The following is a 25532-nucleotide window of genomic DNA, read 5'->3' on the forward strand; positions in this document are numbered from 1 at the left end:
CAAATACGTTATAAAAAAATGAAAAAAAGACAACTAAATGTTGAGGTCTTTTAAAAAAAAGGGGGGTTTTTGTAAAAGGTTTTTTTTTAAATATTTTGGAGGTATCAAGCCGTCGAAGCACTGCTCCCCGTCCCTCCCCACGGTACACCGCCCCTTTTTTTGGGGTCTCTCCCTTTCCGTTTGACGTTTGCGTGGGCTGTCGACGCCTCTGTCTCTGCCTCTGCCTCTGCCTCTGCTGCTGTCAACCGCGACGGAGGCGTCGACTGCGGCAGAGGTGCGGCCGGTGTTTCTTCAGCTTTCGGTTACATCTATTTTATTTCCATATCTATCGTACCCGTATTCCTATTCCCATTCGGTATTGTTTTGCTCAGCCGTTGTTTTGCTTTGGTTTTTCGGTTTTTGGTTTTTGGTTTTTGGTTTTTTCGGTTTTTGGTTTCTGATTTCTGTGCTGTTTTTTTTTTTTGTTTTCTGTTTATTTCCAGTCGCTTTGTGATTTGTGCTTTGTGTGCCACTTGGCCAGTTGTTAGTCTGTTAGTCGCTCCATAGTTTGTATTTTGTATTTTAGCATTTTAGTCGCCTGTCAACCGCCGTCCCTTTCGTTTTGCTCCTCGGTTTCGGTTTCTGTTTCGGTTTCGGATTCGAATCCGTTAATTTGCTGTTGATTTTGCCAGTTGATTTTGATGTGGATGCGCGATTGCGAGTGCCGAATGCACTTAATTAAAAGTTACGCGTACGTGACGATTGCAGCTGCAATTTTGGTTTCGTGTTGCTGTTGCAGTTGCAATTTCTGTTGCATCTTTGGCGGTAATATCAATAGTGTTGCTGTTGCTCCTATCAGTAGCAATTGAAATTGCTGTTGTAGTTGCAGTTGGCCAGTGAGTAATGTAATGCACTCGTAATTGGGTCTGCAGAGATACAAAATCAAGAGCAAACAACGCACATTTGTGGACAAAATATTAGGTATTTTAAAGCAGAATAAATATTTTGCAAAAATTATTTAAAATCTCTAAAAAGTTAAATAAAAAAAAAATTAGACAAAGAAATAAAATTAAAAGCGAAAATTTAAAAAAAAATTTTAAAAAGTGAATTTATAATAATTATTTTGTTTAGGAAAAAATAACAATAAATTGTTAAAGTAAAGTGTGAACTGATTTTCTGTTTTTGCACGTTGTTGTGACTTTAGGACAACTTGTCGTATACTTGTTATACAAAGGGTTAAATTGTTATAATTATATGTTGGCCAAATATTGCAACGGTTTTTTTTATTAATTTTTTTTTTTCTATTTGTATCAACAATTTCTTAATTGCTCGAAAACCTAAGCAATTGCATTATCACTTTTGGAAGGCTCACAACTATTATTTTGACTGCAGCTGTGCGTGTGTGTAAGGCACACACACCTCATACACACACACACGAGATAAGCGACAACGTAAACAGGCAGTGCAATAAAAGCAACAACACAACGGTGGGCAGTGATAAACAGCCCGCGACAAGTGTGTAAAACATTTAAACGCACAGTGGAATTGCATCATCTTTCCGCTGGATAAATATTTTGTTTTCCATATTTTTTTCGGGTGAAAGTCGTGATTGATAAGCCTTTATTTTTCCCCCAATTCGTGTCACTATTGTTCTCCATTCTCCATGTGGCATCTGGTTTCGGGTTTTCAATACACATTTCTGTATTGTTGCTACTCGATTTGCATGCCGACTAGGCGAAGAAAGCTCTCGACGAGATTGTGTAGTGTAGTGGGGGTATCAAAAAAAAAGTCAACACGCATAATGGGAGTACTGTGGTCGAGGGAACTAAAAATCAATATTCCACTGTTGAATCAGTGGGTTATTAGACAATAAATCAAAATTGCTAATAACATTAAATCTGACACTTTTATAGCTAATCTTAAAACAGGTTTTGAACTAAATGGGGACAAGTTGAAGGAATTTATTTCCATAAAAATGAATAATGGGCTTGAATTAATTCTAATTCCAGAAAAAAACTTGGTATGGTATAAATAATCGTTTGTTTTCCAAATGGAAATACAACTTAAAAATTAACCTACAAAAAACGAATTCTTCCCCTTTTTTTTCTCTTTTTACAAAGACACTTTTCTGCAATATTCTCTGTTAAAAAATAGCTTTATAGGTTGAGCTCCACTATAGGCTGACTTATATAGATTTCTTTGGCTAACAAATCGCTCCACAACCACTGTGCGCCTAGAAGAGCACCATAAACAAAACAAAAACCAAAAAAAAAAGAAATATATATATAAAAATACCAACAAAGTCCGCAAAAAGAAGCAACAGTCAAAGCGGCAAGAAAAGCGATTACGCCAACGAGCTGTTGCTTCTGCTAACGTCGCAGTCGCAGTCGCCGTCGCAGTCGGCGTCGGCGGTACGGTAACGCTGGCGCCCGAAGGCGGTAAGCAGTTAGCGATTTAGTTGGCCGCCGCTGCCCGAACGCGTCTCCCGTGCTTTAATTCTCAGTTTTCGATATCTGATTTGCCATAGTTCCGTTCCCCAGTTTCCGTACTTGCCTCCGCCCATTCCAAAGCCACTCGGCCTCGTGTAATTATGACATTTCCCCGGGTGTTACGATTTTATTATTGATTTGTGGGCCCCAAGAAAGAAGAAAAAAATAACACTCCCCCGCAAAAAACAAAGATAACAAGTAGAAGGTGTTGCTCATGTCTTTCGAATGCACCGTAGAAAAAATGATACCATCGTTGAGCTGACAAGAAATAAAGATAGGTAATGGTTAGAATTTAAAGGTCAACCCAAAAAAAGAAATAGAGTTGTTATTCAATACTCAATCATATTTCAAAATCATAATAAAAATGTTAAGAGCCCTGTGATATTTTTGCCTAAAACCAACACAATTTCTTTTCAGTGTAACGCTCCCACACATAAAACAAACAAATATATAGAGAAACAAAAACCAAAACGGCAACAATAAAACCAATGAGTGTAAAGTGAAGAGTGGAGAATTGAGAAAGAGAAGAATCGTGTGCAGATTTCGAGTGTGTGATTATTTCTTTTTTTTTTTCGGTTTCTGTTGCTTAAACTTTAAGTGTAATCATCATGGCCGGCGATGCGGAGAACAAAAGGGGCTATCGCACCATATTTCGCAGTATTTCCCAGGTGTTCTACGCCAATGCCAAAAACTCAAGCTCTTACAACAATCCCAGCAACAACAATAACAACAACAACAACAACACCAGCAGTTACAACAACAACAGCGGTTGGAATACCATTAGTGACGAGGGAATCGGTCGGCTTACAGTGACGCTCACAAGCATAACACTACCCACACAGACATGGTCATCGACATCGCCAACGATCTCCACATGCACCACAGCATCGGCACCCTCCTCATCTTTATCGAGTGGGTCCTCATCGTCACCGTTGGCCAGTCGGGCAGCGAGATCGGCGGAGAATATATCCTGCAGCGAGTGCGGAAATCCAGATCCCTATCACAATAGCCCGAAACCCCCAAAGGATGAGGGCATACCGGATAATACCAGCCAAAATGGGGATCCAAAACCAATGCCAGTCATCAGTTCGGATCAAAATCAGAAGCTAAGGGCCAGTTCCATGCTAGACCTGACCTCCAACCATCGCCATCAGAACGCCTTGAGGGTAAGTTTCCACTTCCACTTTGATAAACCGCCCCTTAAAAAATATCCATCATTCGGAATAGTAATTATATCAGTCGATCGATCAAAAGACAACCCGTCAAATATAATAATCAGCTGAGGAATATGGTGATTTTTTTTTGATCACGAAGAAAGTTCATAAAACCTTTAGGATTATTAATTAATTAGTTCCAATATAATACTTTAGAGTAGATGAATCAATGGAAAAACCATAGAAATGCAGATTGAAAGAGCCCTTTGATTTCCCCTTAACAAAACAAAAAGTAAAAACCCCAACTACTTAAGCGATCTTCAACTGATAACTCGTATCAGCTTGATTTATCGCCGATTCATAGGATTTCCCTGGCCCTCGAATTTCACTTGGCCCACCGATCTAAACTCGTTTATGGTCCGTTAGCGGTCTTTTATGGGAGGGTTCGGTGCGCAGAGCTGCTGCCAAAAAAATTTGCATTCCAAGTGAAAGTGAGACACCGGAACGGAACGGGTTCCGAAAGAAAAGGTTCCGTTGGGACCGAAAGTGAAAAGCTATTTTCCACTGCGGCCAGTCCTTTAAGATCGTTAAGATTAAAGATGAACAAATTTCAACAATTAATTCGTTTTGAAACGGTTCGTTCATTCCACCCTTTAGAAATTACCCATAGTTATCTTCTTTTTTTATGACTCAGTAGCCTGTAATGGTTTAATATTTATCTGCTACTTTAAGATTACCTAACAAATAATGTTGATACATTAGTCGAATATCTTTGAAGAACACTTTGAGAACATATTTATAAATATATTTATATATCCGTTTATGTGTTGAACGCAATTACAACTTTATTTTATATTTTTTTTTGGGCTTGACACAATGATGTAAACATTCCCAACTGATAAAATATATTTTCTTAAAGGGCTTTTAAAGTATGTTCCATACTAATGAAATCTAAAATTAGTGTATGTATCGAAAAACCGCCATAAATCACTTAAAAACATGGTGGTATTTGGAAATGCGATTGCGAGGGGCCGACTTTAACAGGGGTTTTCATTGTGCCAAACGAAAACCGAAAAACCGAAAACCCGACCCCCTTAACTTATGAGCTTTTCTCACTGATGCAATGCCAAAATGCATTGCGCATGGTCTTATTTCGTTTTATTTGTCTGCTTCGTTTTCCGTTGCGTGTTTTGCCCGTTTGCCTTTGGCTACTTTATCATCTTTTAGTCCGTCTTCGTTTTCATTTTCATTTTTATTTTCATTGTTTTCTTTCTTGGCGACTAATTGCAACTGCAGCTGCGCATGCGTCTTGTGCGCGACTTGCAAGCGTTTCAGGCGCGTTTTCAGAGCGACTTTTGCGATTTACTGCAATTGCGAATGCAAGTTGAGAAAAGAAAAGAAATAAAACCAGGAAAGAAGAATATAACCATAACATCCCGGGTCTCATTAGCAGCCAATTGCTAAGCGAATTTCTCTGATGCGACTGAAAGAATACAAAAGACGTACACGGTGACAAAATAAGAGTTATATTTTAAACCACAAAAAAACCTATTGAGTAAAAAATTTAAATTAAATATTATTCAGCTGAAAACCAAAAATAGAATTTATACTTTAAATTTTAAAACTAGACTTTAAAATAATTTGTTATTAAACCTTTTTTTATAATTCGAAATTTCATAGGACTTTATAATTTATATTTTATTAAGATGCTTTGAGTGAGCCCCCTTTTTTTTACTCTGCAGAGGTTTATCATTTGGTTCGCTGACTGACGAGTGAAACAATTTTGTCATCAGCCAACGGGCACAAATACACGTACCCAGTCGGTCACATAGATACTGTGTGCATTATTTCATTTCCATTTGGCTCCGCTTTATTTATGCATTTCATTTTCTCGCTCTGATTTGCCCCGCACTTTTCTGGTTCTGGTTCTGGTTCGAAATTTCTCTTTTAATTTGATTTTTTCTTCTTTGTTAATGCAGCGCCAAGTAGAATTTGTCGTCAGAATCGTCGTCTGAATCTCCTGATTGACACTTGAGCTGACATTCTCATTTCAATTCGAATTCGTATTCGTAAATTCGTTCATTCCAATTTCAGCTTCCGTTTTTACCCATTCTCACCCCTTGAATGTGTCATTTCTTTCTCACATTTTGTATTTGTATCTCCCGTTTTTTATCTTAAATGGTTTTATGAGTCAAGTTACTCGGGGCTCTTCGACATCGCGCTACTGATAGGAAAACTGGGAGATTCTACTTTAAGGCTATCATTGACCTCCAAACTTAAATGAAACCTTGTGTGATAAATTAACATTTTTTTGCTTTAGAATTTTATTTTCTGCAAAGTAAACATTATAATCATTCCATTCCAATGATTTCTCTGAAATTTAACATGTTTAATTATTAAATATAAATTTGTATGCAAAATGTTTATAAAATAATAAACATTATTGAAATGAATAAGATGCAAATTTTAAAGAGAAAATTATATTCCAAATCAGTTAACAGAAACCATTTCAATATAAACACTGTTCTCATTAGCTAAACAATCGTATAATTGCCATGAAGAGGCATAAAAACACTTAAAAATTGAGTACATTTTTATCGCCTATTCCACGGTAATTTTCATAAATTATTTTATTTGTCAATTATGGACTAATTCCCCGGATTAGATTCCATGCTTGAATGGTCAAAACCACCGAATGAGTCACACGCACGTTGGTCAATAAAAAAAAGAGACCAATTTGAGTTGTTTTCTGTTTTTTTTCACCAGCAGCTCTTTATTTTAATTCGAGGCGTTGACAAAAGCTGCTGGCTTTGGTCACCCCATCCCATCACATCCCATCCCCTCCTCTTTATTTTTCCCACTCGATCTATCTGCTGTTGCTGTCGCGCTTAATAAAATTCATTAAAAAAAGGAGAAGACCGCGGCCCAACAATAATAATCATAAAGTGAACTGCGATGAGGAGGAGGAGGAGGGGGGCGTGGCATCTAGGGGTAAACACCAATACAAACGCAGGCAGCATTCAGCGCAGCTATAGAGTTGGCAATTTAACTATTTTATTGCCAGATACAGGAATTATACTTAAGAATATTTTAACAAATATTACGAATTTTTGAAGTTTGAAAGTAAAAAAAGTGAATTTTTTATAGTTTTCTGTCTCTAAATATTAATTAGCTTATTTTCAGGTTCACCTTTGTATATTATTTAAACTATTTAAAAAAAAATTCAAACGTTACTTTTCTTATCTTAGCTTTCTGTTTTGAAATGTTTAAATGATTTGAAATCACTAGAATTGCCTAAAAAAAATCATTCTTAAACCCTCTGATTTTACTCAGTTCGAGTGATCAAGTTAAATTCTCAGTTTTAATTATCATCTGCCGACAACACTGCCTTGCAACTCATTACCGACAAAAACATAATGCTGCCAAAGACGCGAGTCTGGTTCTGGACAGGGACATGGATGTGGATGTGGATGCGGCTGGGGATGTGGATGTGGATGTGGATGGGGACTTGGACAGGGCCGTCAGCCATCAACCATCATCCACGGGCCATGAGCCGTGGGCCACCCCTTTTAATTCTTCTCTTTTTTTCGGGGGAGAGAAGACGGCCGAGGAAGACCCGCAGAAAAGCCAAACCAAATATGAGCCGGGGTAAAAAAAAATACGAGATGGAAACTGAAAGCGAAAAAACATGAAAAATATGTTCTTATAAGAAATTGATTTGCCAAGCAATGCAAATGAAAGATACCCATTGTAAAAATATATTTAAAAATACAATTTTTGTATTAAAACATTGCAGAATTGTTTTTTTAAATCTTCAAGATAGGTAAATGTTTTTTTGAACTTATAAAATTCGTAAATTTCTCAACGTCTTGGTAGCTTTTATTAGTCAATGTTTTTATGAAAAATTCCAGGTCTACGAGTAGGTTGATCACCCGGATATATAGAGTATATACCCTATATCATATAGGGTAGCAAAAAGCAAACAGTTGCCTGCAATGTTGCTCGCAGCCTGAATGCATTTCTTTCTTTCGATGTGGATGTGTGTTGTGTTGCTTTTTGTTGTTGTTGTTGTGTATCTGGTGGATACATTTGATGCCGACGGCAGCCAACAAGCCAACAACAACAATTGTGTTCATTGTGCTTAATTAATTTAGTTCAAAGATCAAGCGACCATATTGCTGAACATCGACATGCGATTCTTCTGCGGCTTCTCCTCACTTTTATTCTCATTTTCATTCTCATTCAGAGTCTCACTCTCATTGCCGTTTTAAAATTTCTCTCCCCTTACTAAAGATGCATCTTTATCTTTCCCTCTCTCTTTATATTTATCCAGTTCTGTTTTATATAGACTTCGATATTTCTTTAAAACTCAAGTGATATGCTATATCTTGAACTACAGTTGGTTCTAGTTTAAAAGGAAAGAGGTTGAAGAATGTTTTTAATATTTTAACGACATTATCATCTTGGGATCTAAGATTTTTATGATTATTTTTTTTTTATTGTATATGGAATAGCTTTTTAGCAAAAGGCTTGGTTCACGTTCAAAGTGCAGTTCTCATTTCCATATCAATAAAAAGTTGAGCAACATATGATTACAATATTTACAAGGTTTACGAAATGATTGTGTTTGGCATTTATCATGGTTAGTTTCCCGAGCCCCGCCCCCTGGCGAATTCGAATCCGATTCCGAATCCCTCCCTATATTTCCATATATATATATATTTTTTTTTGCACCCCCACCTCAAAAACGAACTCCCAATTGGGGACCCCTTCCCAAAGACCGTTCTCGATATGCTTAATTAGGCAACGGGCGTTGAGTATAAAATGCGTCTTTTGTCGCTGCCACGCCCCACGCCCCACCCCCAACCCTTACACTCACACACACATACATGCATACATATACTGATAGAAGCACACATGTTGCCCATGTTCCATTACACACATGTGGTTCAGTTTCAGTTCAGTTTAGTTTGGTTCTGTTCTGTTCTGGGCTTTAGCCTCCCCATCGCTGATCTCTGGCCAACACTATTCAGCATGGAAATTTAAAATTGGACTCAAATTACCCTTGTATGAGCAATACCTTAATCTTGGCTTATCAAAAAAACAGCTCATAACGTGAGCGTGATTTGTTTGATTCCCCTTGAGTCACCTAATGCACATTATATGTACATAGTTCTATAAAAAAATATAATACTAGATATGAGTATATTCGCATTCTTTAAGAAATTCTAATGCCCATAATGTTTTCAAATTGTATTTTACATTTTTATCGAAGAATTGTCTTAAATATGAAGTAGAGCCCTGCATGAATTGATTCTATGAACTATTCTGAATTTTTTTGTTTTATGTGAATGAATTATTAAATAAATTGTAACATATAATAATTAAATTTAAAAAAAAAATATTACAATTATTTTAAACAATTTATGATCCTTTCACACTTTAGTTTCTTTAATTAAAACAAAATTAAAGTAAATGCTTATAATTCCCAACTTGTTTTTCGTCTATGCCTGAATTCAAAGCGCAGTCAAGGATGTGGGTGGTGCCCAATGTGCCCCTATTTTTGCTGACTAGTGTGGAGTGCTCGCGTTCCCTGGGTGACCGGAGGTCGGCATCGCCATAGCCACCGACTCTTTTCGCCTCGACGTCGACTGCGACTGCGACGGCGGCGTCCGTCGCTTACGAGGCGTACCGCCACCCAAGAAAATTCTCGGCGGCATCTTGAGTTCAATTTCAGTTGATATTCTGTTAAATTCGCGAACGCGTCGCGCCTGCAGCTCTGATCCAATACGATCCGATGCCCAGCCCGATTTCGTAATAATAATTCCCATCGATACAAGCTCGGCTTATCAGTGGTACCAAATATTATTGTTATATTTTTGTTTCGGTGCTCATGTGTTTCGGGAAAATGTGTGTTTCAATAGGAAAAGTGAATCTCTGAGGGAAATAGAGAAAGAGAGAAAGTGAGATAAGCGCTGTGAGATAACTGGCTCGGAAATGGAAAAATCAGGGGGCCAAACCCCGTTTTAATTTAATTCTTCTTTTTGCCCATAAATGGGTGTGTGGTTTTTTTTGTTTTTCTGTTTCTGAATTACAATACACATTGTAAACATTCATCATCATTCATTCATTTGTCGCTGGCCGCAAATGGACGGCGATGAATCATCGGCATAGGCAAATCCGTAGATAATTTACAGTCGCCGATTTACATGCCACATGGAGTGGAAGTGGCTGCAGTTTCGATTTCATTGTTGTCTCCTTGGGAGCTGCATAATTTCGACGGGTTTTTGTTGACGGGGTCAAGAAGGTCTCGGCCTCGAATGCCCAAAAGTATGCAAGTCGCTGAAATGAAGGTGCTAATTCGTCAGCCGAAATTGTCAGTTTAGTTTTGGATATTTGAAAAGGAATATTCTTAACTTGGAATATGATATATATGATATATATAAAAAGGAAATAAAAATTCTGTGAGCAGTTTGGTATGCTAAAAGAACTTGATGAGCTAAGATACCTAATAAAACCCATAATAAAATGGCAATTATACGCTTTGGTGACCCCGAATATTTTCTATTAATCCAAAATTCTGGGTCCAAAAGTTGAACCCATTGAAAATAATATTCCCAATGATATAAATTGCCTTGAGGAGTGAATAAATGTGCATAGCAAGGTGATTAGGAGTTAAAGTTAGGATAGGGTGACCCCGATCAGTAGATTTGAGAAAAGTTTTTTAATAATTCCTTTAAGAAATAAATCAGTTTAAGCTATAGTAGGCCATAATTTTTGGTAATCTTTAGTTTGTAAAAGCCCCAAACTTAGTAGGCCTGGTCAACCAATTCGGCAATGTCAGTTCCCATTTAGTTCATTCAAAGTACAAACGCCGCTCGAGCAGCACCGGATACCAAAAATATATTTTTGTTACTTCCATTTTTAACCAAAGTGCAAAATTTCAAAATTAAATTTGTGCAATTGGAGCAGGAGTAAGTAAAGTTAGGTAGTGTTTCCTTGTCAAACCGATTAGAGAGCCTAAATAAATTGTTAGTATCAAAAGAAAGAAAGAGGGAAAGTGAGGCAAGATGAGCGAACCACAGAAGGCGCAATTGAAGGAGATCTACGCCCTGTTGAACAAGGAGAATCCCTCGGGGGTCATCACCGTTGAGGATCTGAATGCCGTGATGCAGCACCTCGGTCGTCGTCCGAGTACCGAGGAGCTGCGCGAAATGGTCCTGGCCGCCGATTCCGAGGGCAGTGGATCCGTGGACTTCCAGCGCTTCTGCCGCATGATGATCCGCGCGGAAAGGGAGCTGCTGCTGCGCGAATCCTTCCAGCGCTTCGATCGCGATGGCGACGGCGTGCTCTCCGCCGAGGAACTGCAGCTGGCCCTGGAGGAGACCCTCGAGGAGGAGCCCGACCGGGCCACCGTCCAGGAGATGATGCAGGAGGGCGACCCCAACGGCACCGGGTTCATCTCCTATGCCAACTTCATGCAAATGGCCCTCAAGTACCAAGAGGATGAATAGTGTATCGTAATTTAACAGCAAGGTCCGCGAATACTCCAAATGATGCCGTCAATGAATATATTTCATAGAAACTGTCAGTTTGCCTTCCCATTTAATTTCATAGGGGTTCTAGTGGAGCTGGAAAATTATCGATATTTTCGATATTTTTATTTAGATGTTTTAAAGGGAAAACACAAATTAAATATCAAGAAATAGCCAACTGTCGATATATTTTGTAATATAGAAAATTCTTTATTTGTAGATCAAGAGCTCCCTAGAGAAATTATTATCAGAAACATTAGTAAGGCGAAATTTTGTGTAATCGCTTCACCCCAGGGATTCCGATTTCTTCAAAACAGTCAGCTCTTTTGTAATATTGAAACACTTGTATTGAAAAGTAGTACAACTTTTATAATGACTCTAAAACAAAATATGAGTAATAAGCAGGAAGCTTTCATAAAAATAACATTTCTTCTAGGAGGATGGCAAACACGTTGTTTCGCTTCTTTTCATTTAAATTTCCATTTAAAACCGGTTCTCACTCTAAGCCTATCGAGATTAATGGCCCTGATGATTAATTACAATACGATATATTTTATTCCGCTTTTTTGTTTTGCTATTTAAAAATGTATTAAACTCTACTAAAGTTTTAGTTAAATTACCCTGTATTAAAGGTGTATTTTCTGTAACAATTGGTCGTGAGGAATATAAAACATGTTTTAGGCACCTCAAAACCCAACCGGTTTCCCTTTTTAGGCTCCAAGCCGATTATGATTAATGGCCACGATCCTAGATCGAAGAATCACCAATAAGGCGAAGCCTCCCGAAAAAGATTTTAAGATCTACTGTCGAGATATAGGTACATGATTTCCCCACTTAGGCTGATCAAGAGATTAATGTAGGGAGCCTCGTTTCTTGGCACCTTTACTCCATTAGAGCCACTCTCGCCTTCCGTTTGGTGTAGCTGTGCACTGGGAAAAATCATTAGATTGAAAATATTAGGGATAAGAGATATTCCCACATAAAAAGGTTTTTAGAAGATAAACATATTTAATTTATTTTACAGTATTGTTATTCCCATAAAAAATCGGTAGAAAAATAGGAAAATTCACCGAAATTCTATTATTTCGTTCTGTAAAATTAGGATACAACATTTTTTTCCGTGTGAATTATGCACATTCCATATTCCACAATCCACATTCCATTTACCTGGCGGCACCTGTGAGGCGTAGGTGAGGAAGTCGACGATCGTTACACAATTCTCGGCTGGCCAACCTGTTTCTCAAGGGGCTTCTAGCCTCTCGCCTCTCTTCGCTCTGTCAGGGCCATCAATTTGAATGCAAGGGACGTGGGAAGGGGGTTCCGAAGAGACGCTCCCCTTCGACCGACATGCTTTGGTGGATCGGTTAGTGACTCATCCCCGTATATCAACAAAAACAAAGCCCAGCGCTCAACCGAAAAGAAACCACCGTAGAATTCCAGCCAGAAGAAATGCAGTCAGTTAACGTTTAAGCCTGCGGCATTCAGGGATTTATCGTAATAAAAAACAATTAAAATTAACTTTAAACGATGCGCTATAAATTATATCAGGGAGAAAGATTTGTAATTAATCTTTATCATTTTTTATCATTAGAAATAATCAGGAATAATGGTTTCGGGGTCACCAAAATATTTCCAAAGATTTGAATTCCTCTTCTTCTTGTTTTTTCCTTTTTGTTTCGAAAATTGAATCTGAAAAAATTAGTGACTTAAAGGCAAAGTCGATGTCTGGAGGCCAATTGAGTGCAGAGTGCAGCGACTTTGGCTGAGATAATGAATGTCTGTTTATATTGAGATAGTGCCGTCACTTAAGTTTCAACTTTAAACAGTTCAAATGCAGCGTTTTTCATCTCAGTGGTTACACAGTGAGAAATGGAATCGGTATGGGAATTAATGTTGGTTTATTTTTAACTTTGTTATTCAGTTATACATTTTTCCTAATGATTTGCCAAAAGGTTATAGATATCAAAATATAGAAACTTGACCAATTTTATTGCAGTGTATTGCAGACAGTGCTCACTCACTATCTCTCTGTTTCTCTCGTTTAGCCATAATTTTCTCACTTAATATTAAATTATGACATGACGCAGCGGCGATAAAAGAAAGTAGGGAGAAAGAGGAGAAATGCCGGAGCAACGAAAGGACATAAACGATAACCTTAGAATGGATACGCACATTTACGAGAATTTGCCCTCCGCCTCCCTTTCCCCCTCCCCCTCCCCCAAAGGTCAGCTCAATTTGGAGTTGCGAAAGTATTTTCCGGGCGAAACGATCTACGAGAATTTGTGCCGTGGCTGCGGCTACGGGGTTTTTGCCGCCCAAGGACGCTACTGTCATTTCTGTCAGTGCATCGTGAGCGGTGGGGTGGTTAGTCCGCCGCCTCCTGCGCCCCCCTCACCGCCCCTTTCGCCGCCCACTTTCGCGGAGAGAGAGAGCAATATCTACGAGAATATCTGCGATTTGTGCCGCGGCATTTACAGTGACAACGAGCGGTGTCAGTGTCAAAGGTCAACAGCCACACCTACTCAAACCCCCACACCCACAACACCTTCCACCCCACCCACCAAGGTCAAGTCGCGCTCTCTTCTGGGCTACTCCCGGTCCAGTGCGGCGACCTTGACCCGTCTCTTCGGCTCTCTTAAGCAGCTGAACCGCTCTTCGTCGCTGCAGCGCCGCATCTTCCAGGGATCGAGGACACCGACCTCCAACGGTGGCTCCCTGGAGATCATCCACAACGTAGACGAGGTCTTCCGCACCCGAGAGACCTTTGACCTCCAGCGCATCTGCGAACTCAAGCTGCAGCAGCAGCAGCAGCAGCAGCAACTTAAGAGCAGCCAGAGCGATCAGCACATCTACGGTCGCGTAAGAGAGCCCGAGCAAGAGAAGAGAGAGCGCAAGAAGCCGCGTGTCTCTCGCATTCGCCTGCTGCAGGACGAAAGAGCGGCCGCCTCCGCATCATCCTTGTATCTCAACGAGAGCATCTGCCAGTGGATGACGTCACTGCGCAGGCAGGTGCACCACTACGAGGAGGGGGCGTGGCAGCAGCCCAAGAGTGTACCGGCGCGAAGAGAGCATCTCAGCGGCGAAGAGCACACGGTCACGCTGCGAAGGACCAAGGAAGAGGATGAGCAGAGCCTGATCAAGGACTTTAAGAGAAAGCTGCAGCTGCAGAGAGAGGCGCTGCCGAAGGAAGAGTTGGATAAAGAGCAGCGACGATGCGCCATCACAGCCGAGTTTGTGAATGACTACCTAAGCGCTCTTAGCGAAGAGAACACGCAACAAGTGGCTTTGATTAAAGGGGAACCAGAAAGAGAGAGTGCTAGTGCGCTGCCCCAAAACTCTCTCTTACGCCTAATGCAGAGCCTCGCTCGCTCCGCCAGCCTGCACGTGTGTGTGCGTGGCTTTCTCACCGCCTATGACAAATCGTTCAGCCAGTGGTTGTGGCAGCAACAACAACACAAACACAAACCGATCAACGGTTATCGCCGCCGCGAGAGAGCGCGTGACTCAGTTGAATGGCGCCTGCTTCTCTTCTTCGGCTTCAACGATCGCCGAGCTCCCAGCGAACGGGCGATTTCAGTTTCGCCCGTTTCGCCAGTTTCGCCGGAGATTTCAAAAAGTGACGACGTGTGTGCTGCATCGCGGCGTCGCGCGATTCGAACTACGAGGCGAACTAAGAGCGTGGGAGAGGAAGAGGGAGAGGGTGTAAGCGGGGGCGAGAGCTCCACCAACACCAATAGGAGCAAAAACAATAATAAGCATAACAACAACGACAATATCAAAGCTTTGATGGCGGCGCCAAAGCCAAACGGCGAGGCAGAGCGCCCCACAAGCAACAACTGCAACAATAACAACAACAATTGCAGCAGCAGCAACAACAACAACAATCACAGCGATGACAATGAAACCGGCAACAACAACAACAACAACGGCAACAACACCAGCAGTTGCAATGTCAGCGAGCAACAACAACAACAGCAAATCACACAGGTCAAACCTCATTAAAAAGAAAAAAAAAACAATCAAAAGTAAAAATACAAATGCACAGAGAAAAAACACGCAAAATAGCAATACAAAAAAAGTTATCAAAGATTATATATTATTAAAATAATGAAATCCTGAAAATGAAGTCATGAATGACATACAAAACATAAAAACAATAACCGTTGAATAAGAAATAATAGTTAACAACCTACAAGTCCGGCCTTTTCGAGTTCAATTTCATTATTTTTTAGATTTTTTTTAATTTTAATGTGATTTAAATTCCATATTTGTTTTTCTCTCTGTGCACTCGTTGTTGTTGCGTTTCACTGCAGTTCACAAAATTGACTAACGGTTCGCGTGCGAAAGGGATGCCAATGTTCGTTCGATTGGCCATTGGAACACACTCACACTCTCACCAAAAGAAAAACAAAAACAAACAAACTTATCTAATTAAAAACAACCATTAAATAATGCAAAAAATGTGGAGGAAACAACAAACAAGTTCGCAATGAAAACAAAAGATAACTCTAAAATAATCAGCGTTTAATTAACGTTCTTTTTTTTCTCTGTTTTTTTGTGATATATATTTTTTTTTCGATTTTGGCTTATTACAAAAGTGCCTGCCATATATTCAAAAAAAAAAAACACTGTGAAATTGCCGTCAAACCGTTATGAAAAAGTTAAATATGATTGTGATTCCTAGAATTGAGCGTTTTTTATGGAGTTAATTCATTGCTTTTTATGGGCGGCATATTAATGATAATTTCCATTAAAAGCAAGTGGGGGAATCCCTCACCATAATTGCTTTAGTTATTCTACTTAATTAACTAATCAACTACACGTTTTTTTCTGTTTTCGATCAGTTTTAAATATTTATTGAATGTGCACGAGTAACTTTGACACTTGTAAACTAAATAATTTACAAATCTGCCAACACTCTGTAGTTCTTTACAGTTCAAAAATCCCATTAAATCCTCTGAATCATTTCCGAAAAAATCCCCAATCCTTTTGCAAGTCAATTTTTCAAGCCAGTGAAACGCAACATCGAAATTCAGGCTATTATCTGCATGAAAAAAACAACGTTTGTTTCTACCTGCATATTTTAGAATTGCGTGATAAAAGTTCGGCGACCGGCGCCCAAAGTTCCGGTTCGTAATCCCAGCACTTCCTTGAGCAATCCCCGCCAGACGGACGAGGCGATGGCCAAGGAGAAGGAGCAACCAGATGCCGAGGAGGATGATGAGGAATCCATTTACCAACCCATTTGGCAGTTCAAGACCCTGGAACCCGCCGATCAGGTGGTCATCGAAGGTGCTCTTCCAGCACAGGACGAAGATGATGAGGAGGAGGAGGATGAAGATGAGGAGGACGACGACGAGGAGGAGGAGGAGGATCTGGACGACTACGGCGAGTCGCTGCCCTCGGATCCCGATGCCGATGTGCTGGCCCTCCAGGCGGCGGCCGTCTTTGCCGCCGGAGTCCGGCACAAGCTATCCACCTCGACGCTGACCAAGCGCTCCAAGCTGATGCTGCCCACGCCCCTGCCCTCGCCCACCGCCTCCATGGACCAGGGGGCCTGGGAGACGGACATGGAGTTCATGTACTCGCGGGAGAACAAGGATGCCGATGAAACACTCAGCTTGGGCAGCACGGTGACGAATAGCACGGCTACGATGGGTTCCATCAGTAGCAACGGCAGCAGCAACGCCAGGCTGCTGCCACCAAAGGATCAGGATCTGATAGTCAGTTCCCAGCCAGCGGCGGAAATTGTGCCCCTCGTGCATCCGATCCTCAGGAACATCTGCATCTTCTACAGCCAAACGGAGCCCAAGAAGTACAGCGCTATATTCTACGACTACCATCGATCGCATGTCCATCAGCGTTTCATGACCCGCATTCGTCGACCGGCGCCACCGCCACCCGTCTCACAGGTGACCCCGATGACCCCGTTGGTGACCCCAACCCGCAACGATGACAGTGGCTGCAGTTGCGAGGCGGAGGATCAGGATCAGGATCTTCAACTCCGCCCCCGATCTATGGCCATCCCGCAACCGCTCAAGGAGGAGTGGGAGCGGGCCGTGCTGGCCGCGGGGGCGGTGGGCGGCAAGAGGGGCGTGGCTCCGCGGGCGGGACGCAAACTGAGGGTCCGCTCCAATGCGAGGCTGCTGCTCACGGATTCGGTGCTGGCGTGGCGGGAAACGCTGCAGGATTTCAACTGCTGCGAGGACGAAGAGGACATGGTGAGTGGTGGAAAAATCTTAGAAAAATCTTTAAAAAAATCTCCATTACTCTAAATTTCTAAAATGCATGATGAATATTTTTTGAGTGTACCTATTTAAATAAGACTAAGTTAAAGACAACCTTATTATATAGTCGTAAAAGTATAATCTTATTTTAAATAATATTTATACCACACTGTAGACTGTAGAGTTTCCGGAATTTCTTTAATCTTGGCTTTTGATTTAAAAATAATCTAAAAATAGTTCTTTCGTCACCGGCTTAAAGTCGTGACTTTCATTAAGTTGATTTGATTTTAAAGACGGAACTATTTGCTCTTAATCTGTACTGAAATATTTAAGTAAGCCCCCAGATTATTTCTCCAAGTGTACTCTTGTCACTCGCAATTTGCCATGTACGTTCTCCCTGCTTCTTTATATGCCCATTGTTTCCCCCACTTGTCACTTGTCACATCAATTAAACTCGGCAATTGTATCTGTATCTGTACGTTGGTATCTTAGCACTCGGATCCCTTTCTCCCTTTGGGCACAACAACGGTTCAAGCGATTGTTTTAGCTGATCTATGGTCTGCGAACCGCTGAGGGCCTTTGAAAAAAAAGAAATAGTTGCACAACCTTCCGTTTGGGGGAGCAGAAACTAAAAGTTTTGCGCAAAATACCCTAATCACACTTGGGAGGCCTCGATTGATGCAAGTTTCTGGAAAATATATGTGTGTTATACAATAGGGCAATTTAATTAGCATGCATTGCCATTACTTTGTTGACTTAATTATCGATGAGAATAAACATTATAATCTATATTATATTTATCTGTATGCAGATTACTTATATTACAAAAACATGGGGTATACCTAGTTTTGAAAGGATATATTTTTGGGTCTATTGAAAGTATATTTTGTATAACTTTATAATAAAAATATAAGAGGTATTCCTAGTTCTCGAGGGATTTTTTTTATATTTATCCAGGGCATTTTTGGGTCTATCGAAAATGTATCTCTTAGCTTGCCATACTTGGCTTTTGATTGCACTTTGTTTATAACGCATATGTACGTGCATCTGAATGTGCAGAAATTTACAAACATACATATGTACATTTACGTACGTGTGCCGCTTTGTGCATAATGTATTTTTATTTATTTGCCTCTCACGTTTGTTGTTTTCTGCTTGCTGCATGTGAAATTCCATAGAAATTCACAGGGAGAGTTCAACCTCCCCCTTCAATCTCGACCCCCTTTTTCGATGTCCCGCCCCTGCTTTTTCGTGGGCCCCACCAACATGTTGATTCACATTTCGCGAACGACAATTATTTATTTATTTTGTTTTATTTATTTTCCTCTTTTTTTTGCTTGCATATATTCTGCCGTAATATACTCGTATCGGTATGTGTGTGTGTTTGCGTCTAAAGTTAATTTTTTGGATTTTTGTTATAAACTTTGGCAAACCGGTTCTTCGCTTGAGGGGCGCATTTAGTCTATACTCTTTTTGAGGGTATACTATTTTGGAGATTTCCAGTAAATTAATTTGGTTTTTTAAGGCAGAGGAATAAAGGATTTATTAAAAAAAAGGAACTATATTGTAATTTTAATTTGCTTTAAAATCCGAATTATTTATACATTTATTTTATAAAATAATATTTATATTTAAATTTTATTTTGTTATAAAACCCGATTTAATCACATATTTTTGAGGGAGATGAATTGAGGAATTAAAAAGTATTAATAATAATTTCATTTAAATGAATATACCATATCCATTTTTATGAGGCATTTTAAAGTCGAATTTCTGTGGTTTTGGTTTATTTGCCTTTTCTTATGTGTAATTTCCTGCCTTGGAGCTTCGTTCATCGCATTTATCAGCATTTAATTGGTTAATCATTAGTCAAATATTTTTGTAACTCTTCGCCGTTCTGTTACCGCCTTGAATTTTACTCTTGTCTCCTTCTCGGAAACAGAATCTTTGGCTTACCAAGTTTTATCGCTTGGATTGTAAAAATCATAACGGAACTTGAGTGTTCCATAAATAAGTCGGGACTTGGCGATATGTGAGGGGATATGTTTATTTTCGTGCATATTCAAGAGATTAAGCTCGAATCGTTTCTTTTTCTTTTTTGCATTTTAATGGTGTTTAAAAGATTTTTGATATCTCAAGAGAATTCTCTATTGTTTCAAGTGGCTTTATAGGCTGTGTCAAAACTCAAGTGGCCAAGTAAATCTATTTAGTTTGTCAACACTCTGGATAGGCTCACTTGTGCAACAAGATCTTGAAAGGCGACTTGACATGAACCGCAAAGCTACGATTTCAATAAGTGGATTGCCCACGCAATCGAAGATTTTGAAGTTTTGGTCTTTTTTTTTTGGAAAGGAGGGGCTTCAAGGCAGCAGCAGTTCCTCTTCCACAAAAAATACAAATAAAAATAAATATAAAAAACCACAACCATAACAAAAAGGTCAACTGAGCGCCTGAGCCGCCTTTGTTTGGCTTTCGGATCATTTGTTTATTTTCCGCGGTTCGTTTCGGTTTTTTCGACTTTTTCGGTTTGCCATGGCTTTTTTACAGTGAATCATGTGGCGAATGGGGCGATACATATGTATTTAGATATAGATACAGTATCTGCGGGCGCGCGAATAAAGCAAACTAAGGCAAAAAAATAAAATAAAGCAAAGTAAACACATGTACTAGTACTATTCGAGGTCGTATCAATTAAATCGCTTCGGCTGCCTTTTTTTTTGGGGCTTTATTGTTACTATTTGGGCGCACATAAATTTCATTCCCAAATGTTTCGTGTAAAACTACGCAATATTTGCGCTTTTGTTTACGCTCTCGCCAAAAACGAAAAGCGAAAAACAAAAACTAAATACTCGAAAAATACTCGCGCACAAAAACCGAAAAACAGAAAGCAAATTAGCCAAAACAAATTGAGTCTAATCAGTTCGAACGCCGTGGCTGGACTCCAAATTACCGGAATTATCAAGTGCTAATTGGGGTTGAACTACAAAATATTCGATATTCATCGGCCTGCCGATCGATCGAATTCGCTCGAAAGACATTTGTTCTGTGTTCTGCGGGCTTCTGTTTGCTTTTGTTTATTTAACTTTGCTTTTGTTGATATTATTGCAAACAGACTTTCCCTCATTTTCAACTGCAATCCAATTTGGCCGAAACAAAGGCTATCAATATAAACATCTTTAATTGGGCAGAATCAATGTATTATAATCATATATTAGTTTGAATATCTTATGGCAATGAATCGGGGTCATCAAATTTTTATGATATAATAATAATATGATATAATAACAAATGGGATTGATGATATAATATGAAACTTAAGTTTTTCTGAATTTCTTGGAATAAGTTAAACATTTGCTTTGCCAAGGGACTTTTTTTATTGCATCTACAGACCTTGTTTGAAAGGCAAACAAATGTGGCAAGCCATACGCAATTCAGGGGAACTCCAGGTGTACTTTTTGAGGATTTCTGTATATAATATTTAAACAGTAGAGCTTTCATATGAAATAATTTATTTTAATGATTTTGAGGGTGAATATATTTTATTAGAGTTTACGAAATATAAATAGAACCTTTATAAGGCATTTCTTATATTCAAGATTTTACATTATTTTATTAATAGTTAGGGGAGTTTTCCCGTAAGAAATATATACCATATGGGGTATAGAATATCCCGCTTGTAACGAACAAATGTTTTTTTTTTATATGTCGCCGATAACCTGAGGATTTTGTTTATGCTGTTGTAAACAGAGTTGGGTGGTCGAAAAGGGGGGTTTCGGGGGCGGTAGGTGGGTGGCAGCTGGTGGGCGGTGGGCGTGACGGAGGCGATAAATGCATCGGTAGCGACACCTTGGACCGACACTGTTCGATTAACCGTTATCTCGGACGCTTGCATTTATTTTCCGTACCGTTGCGCGATTTCTTACAAATCGAAATCAATTTCTTATCAGAATTGTTTTTTCTGTTTCTGTTTCGGTGTTTGTGTACGGCTCTCTCTCTGTGCTCCGTTCCGTTCTGGCCAAAAAGAGATAGCGTGCATATATATATATATATAGTGGGGGAGTGAGAGTGAGAGAGAAAGAACCTAGCGATAAGACATGGCAGGCAGATTCAATCCCAAGCGAAGGCAAACAACGGTGAGCGATGGGTGGAACCACCGACACCGACACCAAAACCGAAAAGAAACCCCACCAAGGAAAGAACTTACCCCTGGAAGTAATTGGGGTTACGACTATCAAATACCCCGCATACCATTACGATCTTAAATGGTTATGAAGTTTGAAATCTATTTGCATTTTTAGAGAACCTCTTTAGTAATACTTTTAATAGAACTTTTCCACAAATAATAACTATTATTATTACTTTATAAAATTTCTTTATTCTGGAACATCAAACCCTTAGACTGGTCTAACAATGGGTAAATTAAAAGTAAAGAAAACACACACAAAATACAAAAAAAAAATATACATCGACAACGGCACGAAAAGCTGCAATTAATTTGCAGACGTTACTTGGATTGTCGGATTGTGTATCTGTATCTGTATCTCAATTGTACGCTCCCAGAGCTTTTACTCCACCTTCCCCTTTTCCCCCGCCTCTACCTTGTTGCCAACTATTCCGAACTTGAATATTTATGCGCTGCGTGACTCTGACTAAATCTAAATCTCCCCGCGGGGCTCGTCTTCCATCTTCCATCTTCCAGATTGTGCCAGTGACTGACATTCTGCGGGCGCAGCAGATCCAGGAGGACAATGAGGTGCAGCAGACGCAGCAGACCACGATTCTCCAGCGCTTCAAGAGCGTCTCCATCGGGAACCTGCTGGATCTGCCGGGCGAGGATGACAAGAAGTCCATCAAGAATCGCATGCGAATGAAGTGTAAGTATTGCTAAGGGGAGATCGATGGATTTTCATTTTCATTTTACATAATGTTTTGTACTATTTAAGTCAACTACAAATATAAGACAAAAAATATTTACAAAAGCCAATCATTCATTCATTTGGAATTACTTTAAACACGTACTTGGCATTTGTTAGGACCGAGTGAGGCACCACTTTTTTTTGTTGGGTTGTCTGGAAATAATATTGTTAGAGAAACCCAGCTCTCAGTTTAAATATTAGTTTCAAGTAATCCGCCAGATCGCTGTGATAAACAAGAGTATTAAAATATAATATTTGAGATACTTATATTACGCGATCTGGAATTGCATTTAAGTCCGCTTGAAAGTGTCTCGAACTTCTTGTCGATGACCATCGATGACTTTCCATCGAGCGAATTTCCGACTAACCGGTTAAAAGAGGGCGCCCGACTGTCTGTGCAGAAACTGCTGCTCTTGGAGCTTCGATTCCGAGTAGAAACCACCAACGCCAATGGGAAAACCATGCACTCAAAAAAATTAAACTCATTTCTACATCTTCATATATTAAAAAAAAAATTTAAATGATATTTATGTAATTTGTTTGTCATATGAATAGTGATCCATAACATTTTTTTATAAATGTAGGATTAATTAATTTGAGTAGTATTTTAGATATTTTTAAGCGATTTCTACAATTATAGTCTTAAATATTAGATTACAAACTTTTAATTTAGATCAAAAAACGTTATTAATAGTTATAAATATTAGGAGATTACCTTAGGCTTTTTTTAGATTTCAGTTAGGCTTTTTAGTTAGTTTTTTTTCGAGTGCACTACCGTCTTTTGAGGCTCGGCTCATTGCAAGTTGGCCTTTTAAGGTCGTTGCGGCCCACACAGCAACTGGTCGAGTGACTGGGGACTTCTATCTACGGACTCCTATCCACATGAATGGGCAGTGCGAAGACGAATGCCGGAGACCCTCTCTCTGGGATTTTCGTTAATGAAAGCCAAGTTTCACTTTTGCCGGACGCGGGGAATTCGTATACATAGCTTTATTCGGATAATGCAAATGAGTCGCCGGTGAATCACAATCTGCGTAAGGCGAGGGTTTGACTAATTATTTGACTGCATGACTGACCGACTGATTGAATGACTGACTGAGTGACTGAGTGAGGCTGTGATTTGTGATTTCTGTTTTCTGTTTTCTGGCTTAGCGTAGGCATAAAAATTCATACGCAATTCGCGGTTGGCTCCTCAGTCAGTCGGGAGTGGCACAAGTCCCGATCGCTTCCCAATGGAGATGTCGAAAAATTTGAATTCTCTCCTCTTGGATAGGTGTTTGTCTCCATGTAGCTTCACTTTTCACTTGCAAATGGAGCAATAATTTTTAATAATTTCTTTTTTCATGTTTTGGACACTTGGATGACCAGTCGCCGTTAATAGCAATGTGTTTCGCATGTAAGTGTTGCCAATAATAATATTATATTATATAATACTAATAAATCTCTTTGCCCGCAGCAACCGTTCGCCAAAGAGCGAGAAGAAGTCGCGTCCACGTCGTGGCCAGGTGAACAGCCTGTATCTCGACGAGCAGAAGTATCCACTCTTTGCGGCGCCCCTCAACAGCCTGGAGCTCAACATGACCGACCATCCGAATGTCCCCAGATTCGTGGTCGACATTTGTGCCTACATCGAGCAGCCGGAGTGCATCGAACAGGATGGTCTGTACCGGGCATCCGGCAATAAGGTCCTGGTCGACGAGCTGCGCAAGAAGCTGACCCACCTGTACGATCCCCGCTGGCTGCACACGGACGACATCCACACGCTGACCAGCCTGCACAAGCAGTTCTTCCGCGAGCTCTCCGCTCCGCTGATCACCCAGGAGGCCTACGAGCGCCTGGGCCGCAGCCTCAACGACGACGCGGCCATCGAGCGGATGAGCCTGGCCTTTGACGACATGCCCGAGCCGAATCGCTCCACACTGCGCTTCCTCATCAAGCACTTGACCAGGTGGGTAGCTTAAGTTGAAGGTTCTGTGAAAGTACACCGAGGGAAAAAAAGTTCCAATGATTCGATGAAGATTTGTCATATTCACAATTTAAGAACTGTGATTCCATTGTGATCGCTACTCTTTTTATGAATAACTTAAAATGTCATAATACAGCGAGGAAAAAAAAGTTCCAATGATTCGATGTAGATTAGTCAAACTACTCAATTTAAGAACTGTCTTTGCAAAGTGACTCCAATAATCGCTATTCCTTTTATGAATAATTTGTATATACAATGTACATTAATAATATTTTTTTTTCACAATACTTCGACAGAAAAAAAGTTCCAATGATTTGATAAAGATTTTCCACATTCATAGCTTAAAAACTAAGATTCTATAGTGACTCTATATATGACTATTTTATAAACATAAAACTAATAGCTGTCATGAATAATACGGTTTTCCCCGGGGTTTATTCATATACATATAATTATAATACGTGCTCATAAATAATATTTATATATTTTTTTTCAGAGTGGCCGCTGCCAGCGCTTCGAATCGCATGCCGTCCACCAATCTGGCCATCGTTTGGGGTCCCTGTCTGCTCAGCGCCAATCAGATCCAGCTGGACATTGGACGCATGAACATGCTGGCCAAGGTGCTGATCGAGAACTACGATCGCATCTTTCACCCGGACAACGAGCGTCTCGTTTGCTAGACCGTCGCCGGCATTCCCGCCCCGCCCCTCCGCTGCCACGCCCACATCTCCACACATCACATCGCCTGCAGAACCAGCAGCATCGATATATAAGTGCCTCAGACATCAACAAAACATCACCCCTTCTCACCCTATGATAATACGTTTTTTTTAAAATGTTTTTTTTGTCAGCTTTAATTCTATGTTTTCCTTCGGTAATTTTAATATTTTAATTACTTTATTTATTCATTGGAAGTGGGAACTCGGCTAGTCGGGCCCATCAAGAAAATACTTACCAAAAAGACAGTAGACTAAGTTGTAACAAGAACCGCAAGAAAATAATCTAGAAACTACGAACTTTGTGGCGGTACAGTGAGCACTGCCTGCGGCCAACCCAATAACATGACGGAATATTATTATTTTTTTTTTTGTTTGTGACATCATACATGAGATGTGATATTCGCTGCAAATTGCAAAGCGTGAATATAATTTGTATTTATATAATATATATTAATTAATAAACCATATGACATATACGAATAAAGTCCAGTACAGTAGATAGGCTACTCATATTTTTTTGTTTAATGATGCTTGGAGTATGAAAGCC

At 39.9% G+C, this 25532-nt stretch overlaps 2 protein-coding genes across 7 annotated transcripts; both read left to right on the plus strand.

Annotated features, from left to right (window-relative positions):
- Nucleotides 1–347: 347 nt before the first annotated feature.
- On the plus strand, nucleotides 348–25491 carry RhoGAP18B (Rho GTPase activating protein at 18B). 3 transcript variants are annotated; one of them, XM_070218404.1, is made up of 6 exons: nucleotides 348–355; nucleotides 3067–3634; nucleotides 22084–22258; nucleotides 23669–23696; nucleotides 23757–24248; nucleotides 24763–25491. In XM_070218404.1, the coding sequence occupies exons 2-6, from the start codon at nucleotides 3077–3079 to the stop codon at nucleotides 24944–24946; spliced, it is 1437 nt and encodes a 478-aa protein (XP_070074505.1). In that variant the 5' UTR covers nucleotides 348–355; nucleotides 3067–3076; the 3' UTR covers nucleotides 24947–25491. The 3 variants fall into 3 exon arrangements, with proteins under 3 accessions (XP_070074505.1, XP_070074504.1, XP_016998235.2); XM_070218403.1 differs by lacking the exon at nucleotides 348–355 and adding an exon at nucleotides 2423–2746 and having other exon boundaries at nucleotides 2886–3634; XM_017142746.3 differs by lacking the exons at nucleotides 348–355; nucleotides 3067–3634 and adding exons at nucleotides 13203–15144; nucleotides 16245–17378.
- LOC108058167 (uncharacterized) lies at nucleotides 10439–11213 on the plus strand. 4 transcript variants are annotated; one of them, XM_017142750.3, is made up of 2 exons: nucleotides 10439–10596; nucleotides 10659–11213. In XM_017142750.3, the coding sequence occupies exon 2, from the start codon at nucleotides 10693–10695 to the stop codon at nucleotides 11134–11136; it is 444 nt and encodes a 147-aa protein (XP_016998239.2). In that variant the 5' UTR covers nucleotides 10439–10596; nucleotides 10659–10692; the 3' UTR covers nucleotides 11137–11213. The 4 variants fall into 4 exon arrangements, with proteins under 4 accessions (XP_016998239.2, XP_070075291.1, XP_070075290.1 ...); XM_070219190.1 differs by having other exon boundaries at nucleotides 10466–10610; nucleotides 10672–11213; XM_070219189.1 differs by having other exon boundaries at nucleotides 10470–10610; nucleotides 10668–11213.
- Nucleotides 25492–25532: the final 41 nt, after the last annotated feature.

This window comes from Drosophila takahashii, chromosome X (genome assembly GCF_030179915.1).
Source record: "Drosophila takahashii strain IR98-3 E-12201 chromosome X, DtakHiC1v2, whole genome shotgun sequence".
NCBI classification, from domain to species: domain Eukaryota; kingdom Metazoa; phylum Arthropoda; class Insecta; order Diptera; family Drosophilidae; genus Drosophila; species Drosophila takahashii.

Excerpts from the sequence above, each read along its gene's own strand:
- LOC108058167 (XM_017142750.3), top strand. The coding sequence starts at position 10,693 with ATGAGCGAACCACAGAAGGCGCAATTGAAGGAGATCTACGCCCTGTTG.
- RhoGAP18B (XM_017142746.3), top strand. The coding sequence starts at position 13,279 with ATGCCGGAGCAACGAAAGGACATAAACGATAACCTTAGAATGGATACG. Across the intron at positions 15,145-16,244 it reads AACAACAGCAAATCACACAG|AATTGCGTGATAAAAGTTCG; the intron begins GTCAAACCTCAT and ends TGCATATTTTAG. Across the intron at positions 17,379-22,083 it reads GCGAGGACGAAGAGGACATG|ATTGTGCCAGTGACTGACAT; the intron begins GTGAGTGGTGGA and ends TCCATCTTCCAG.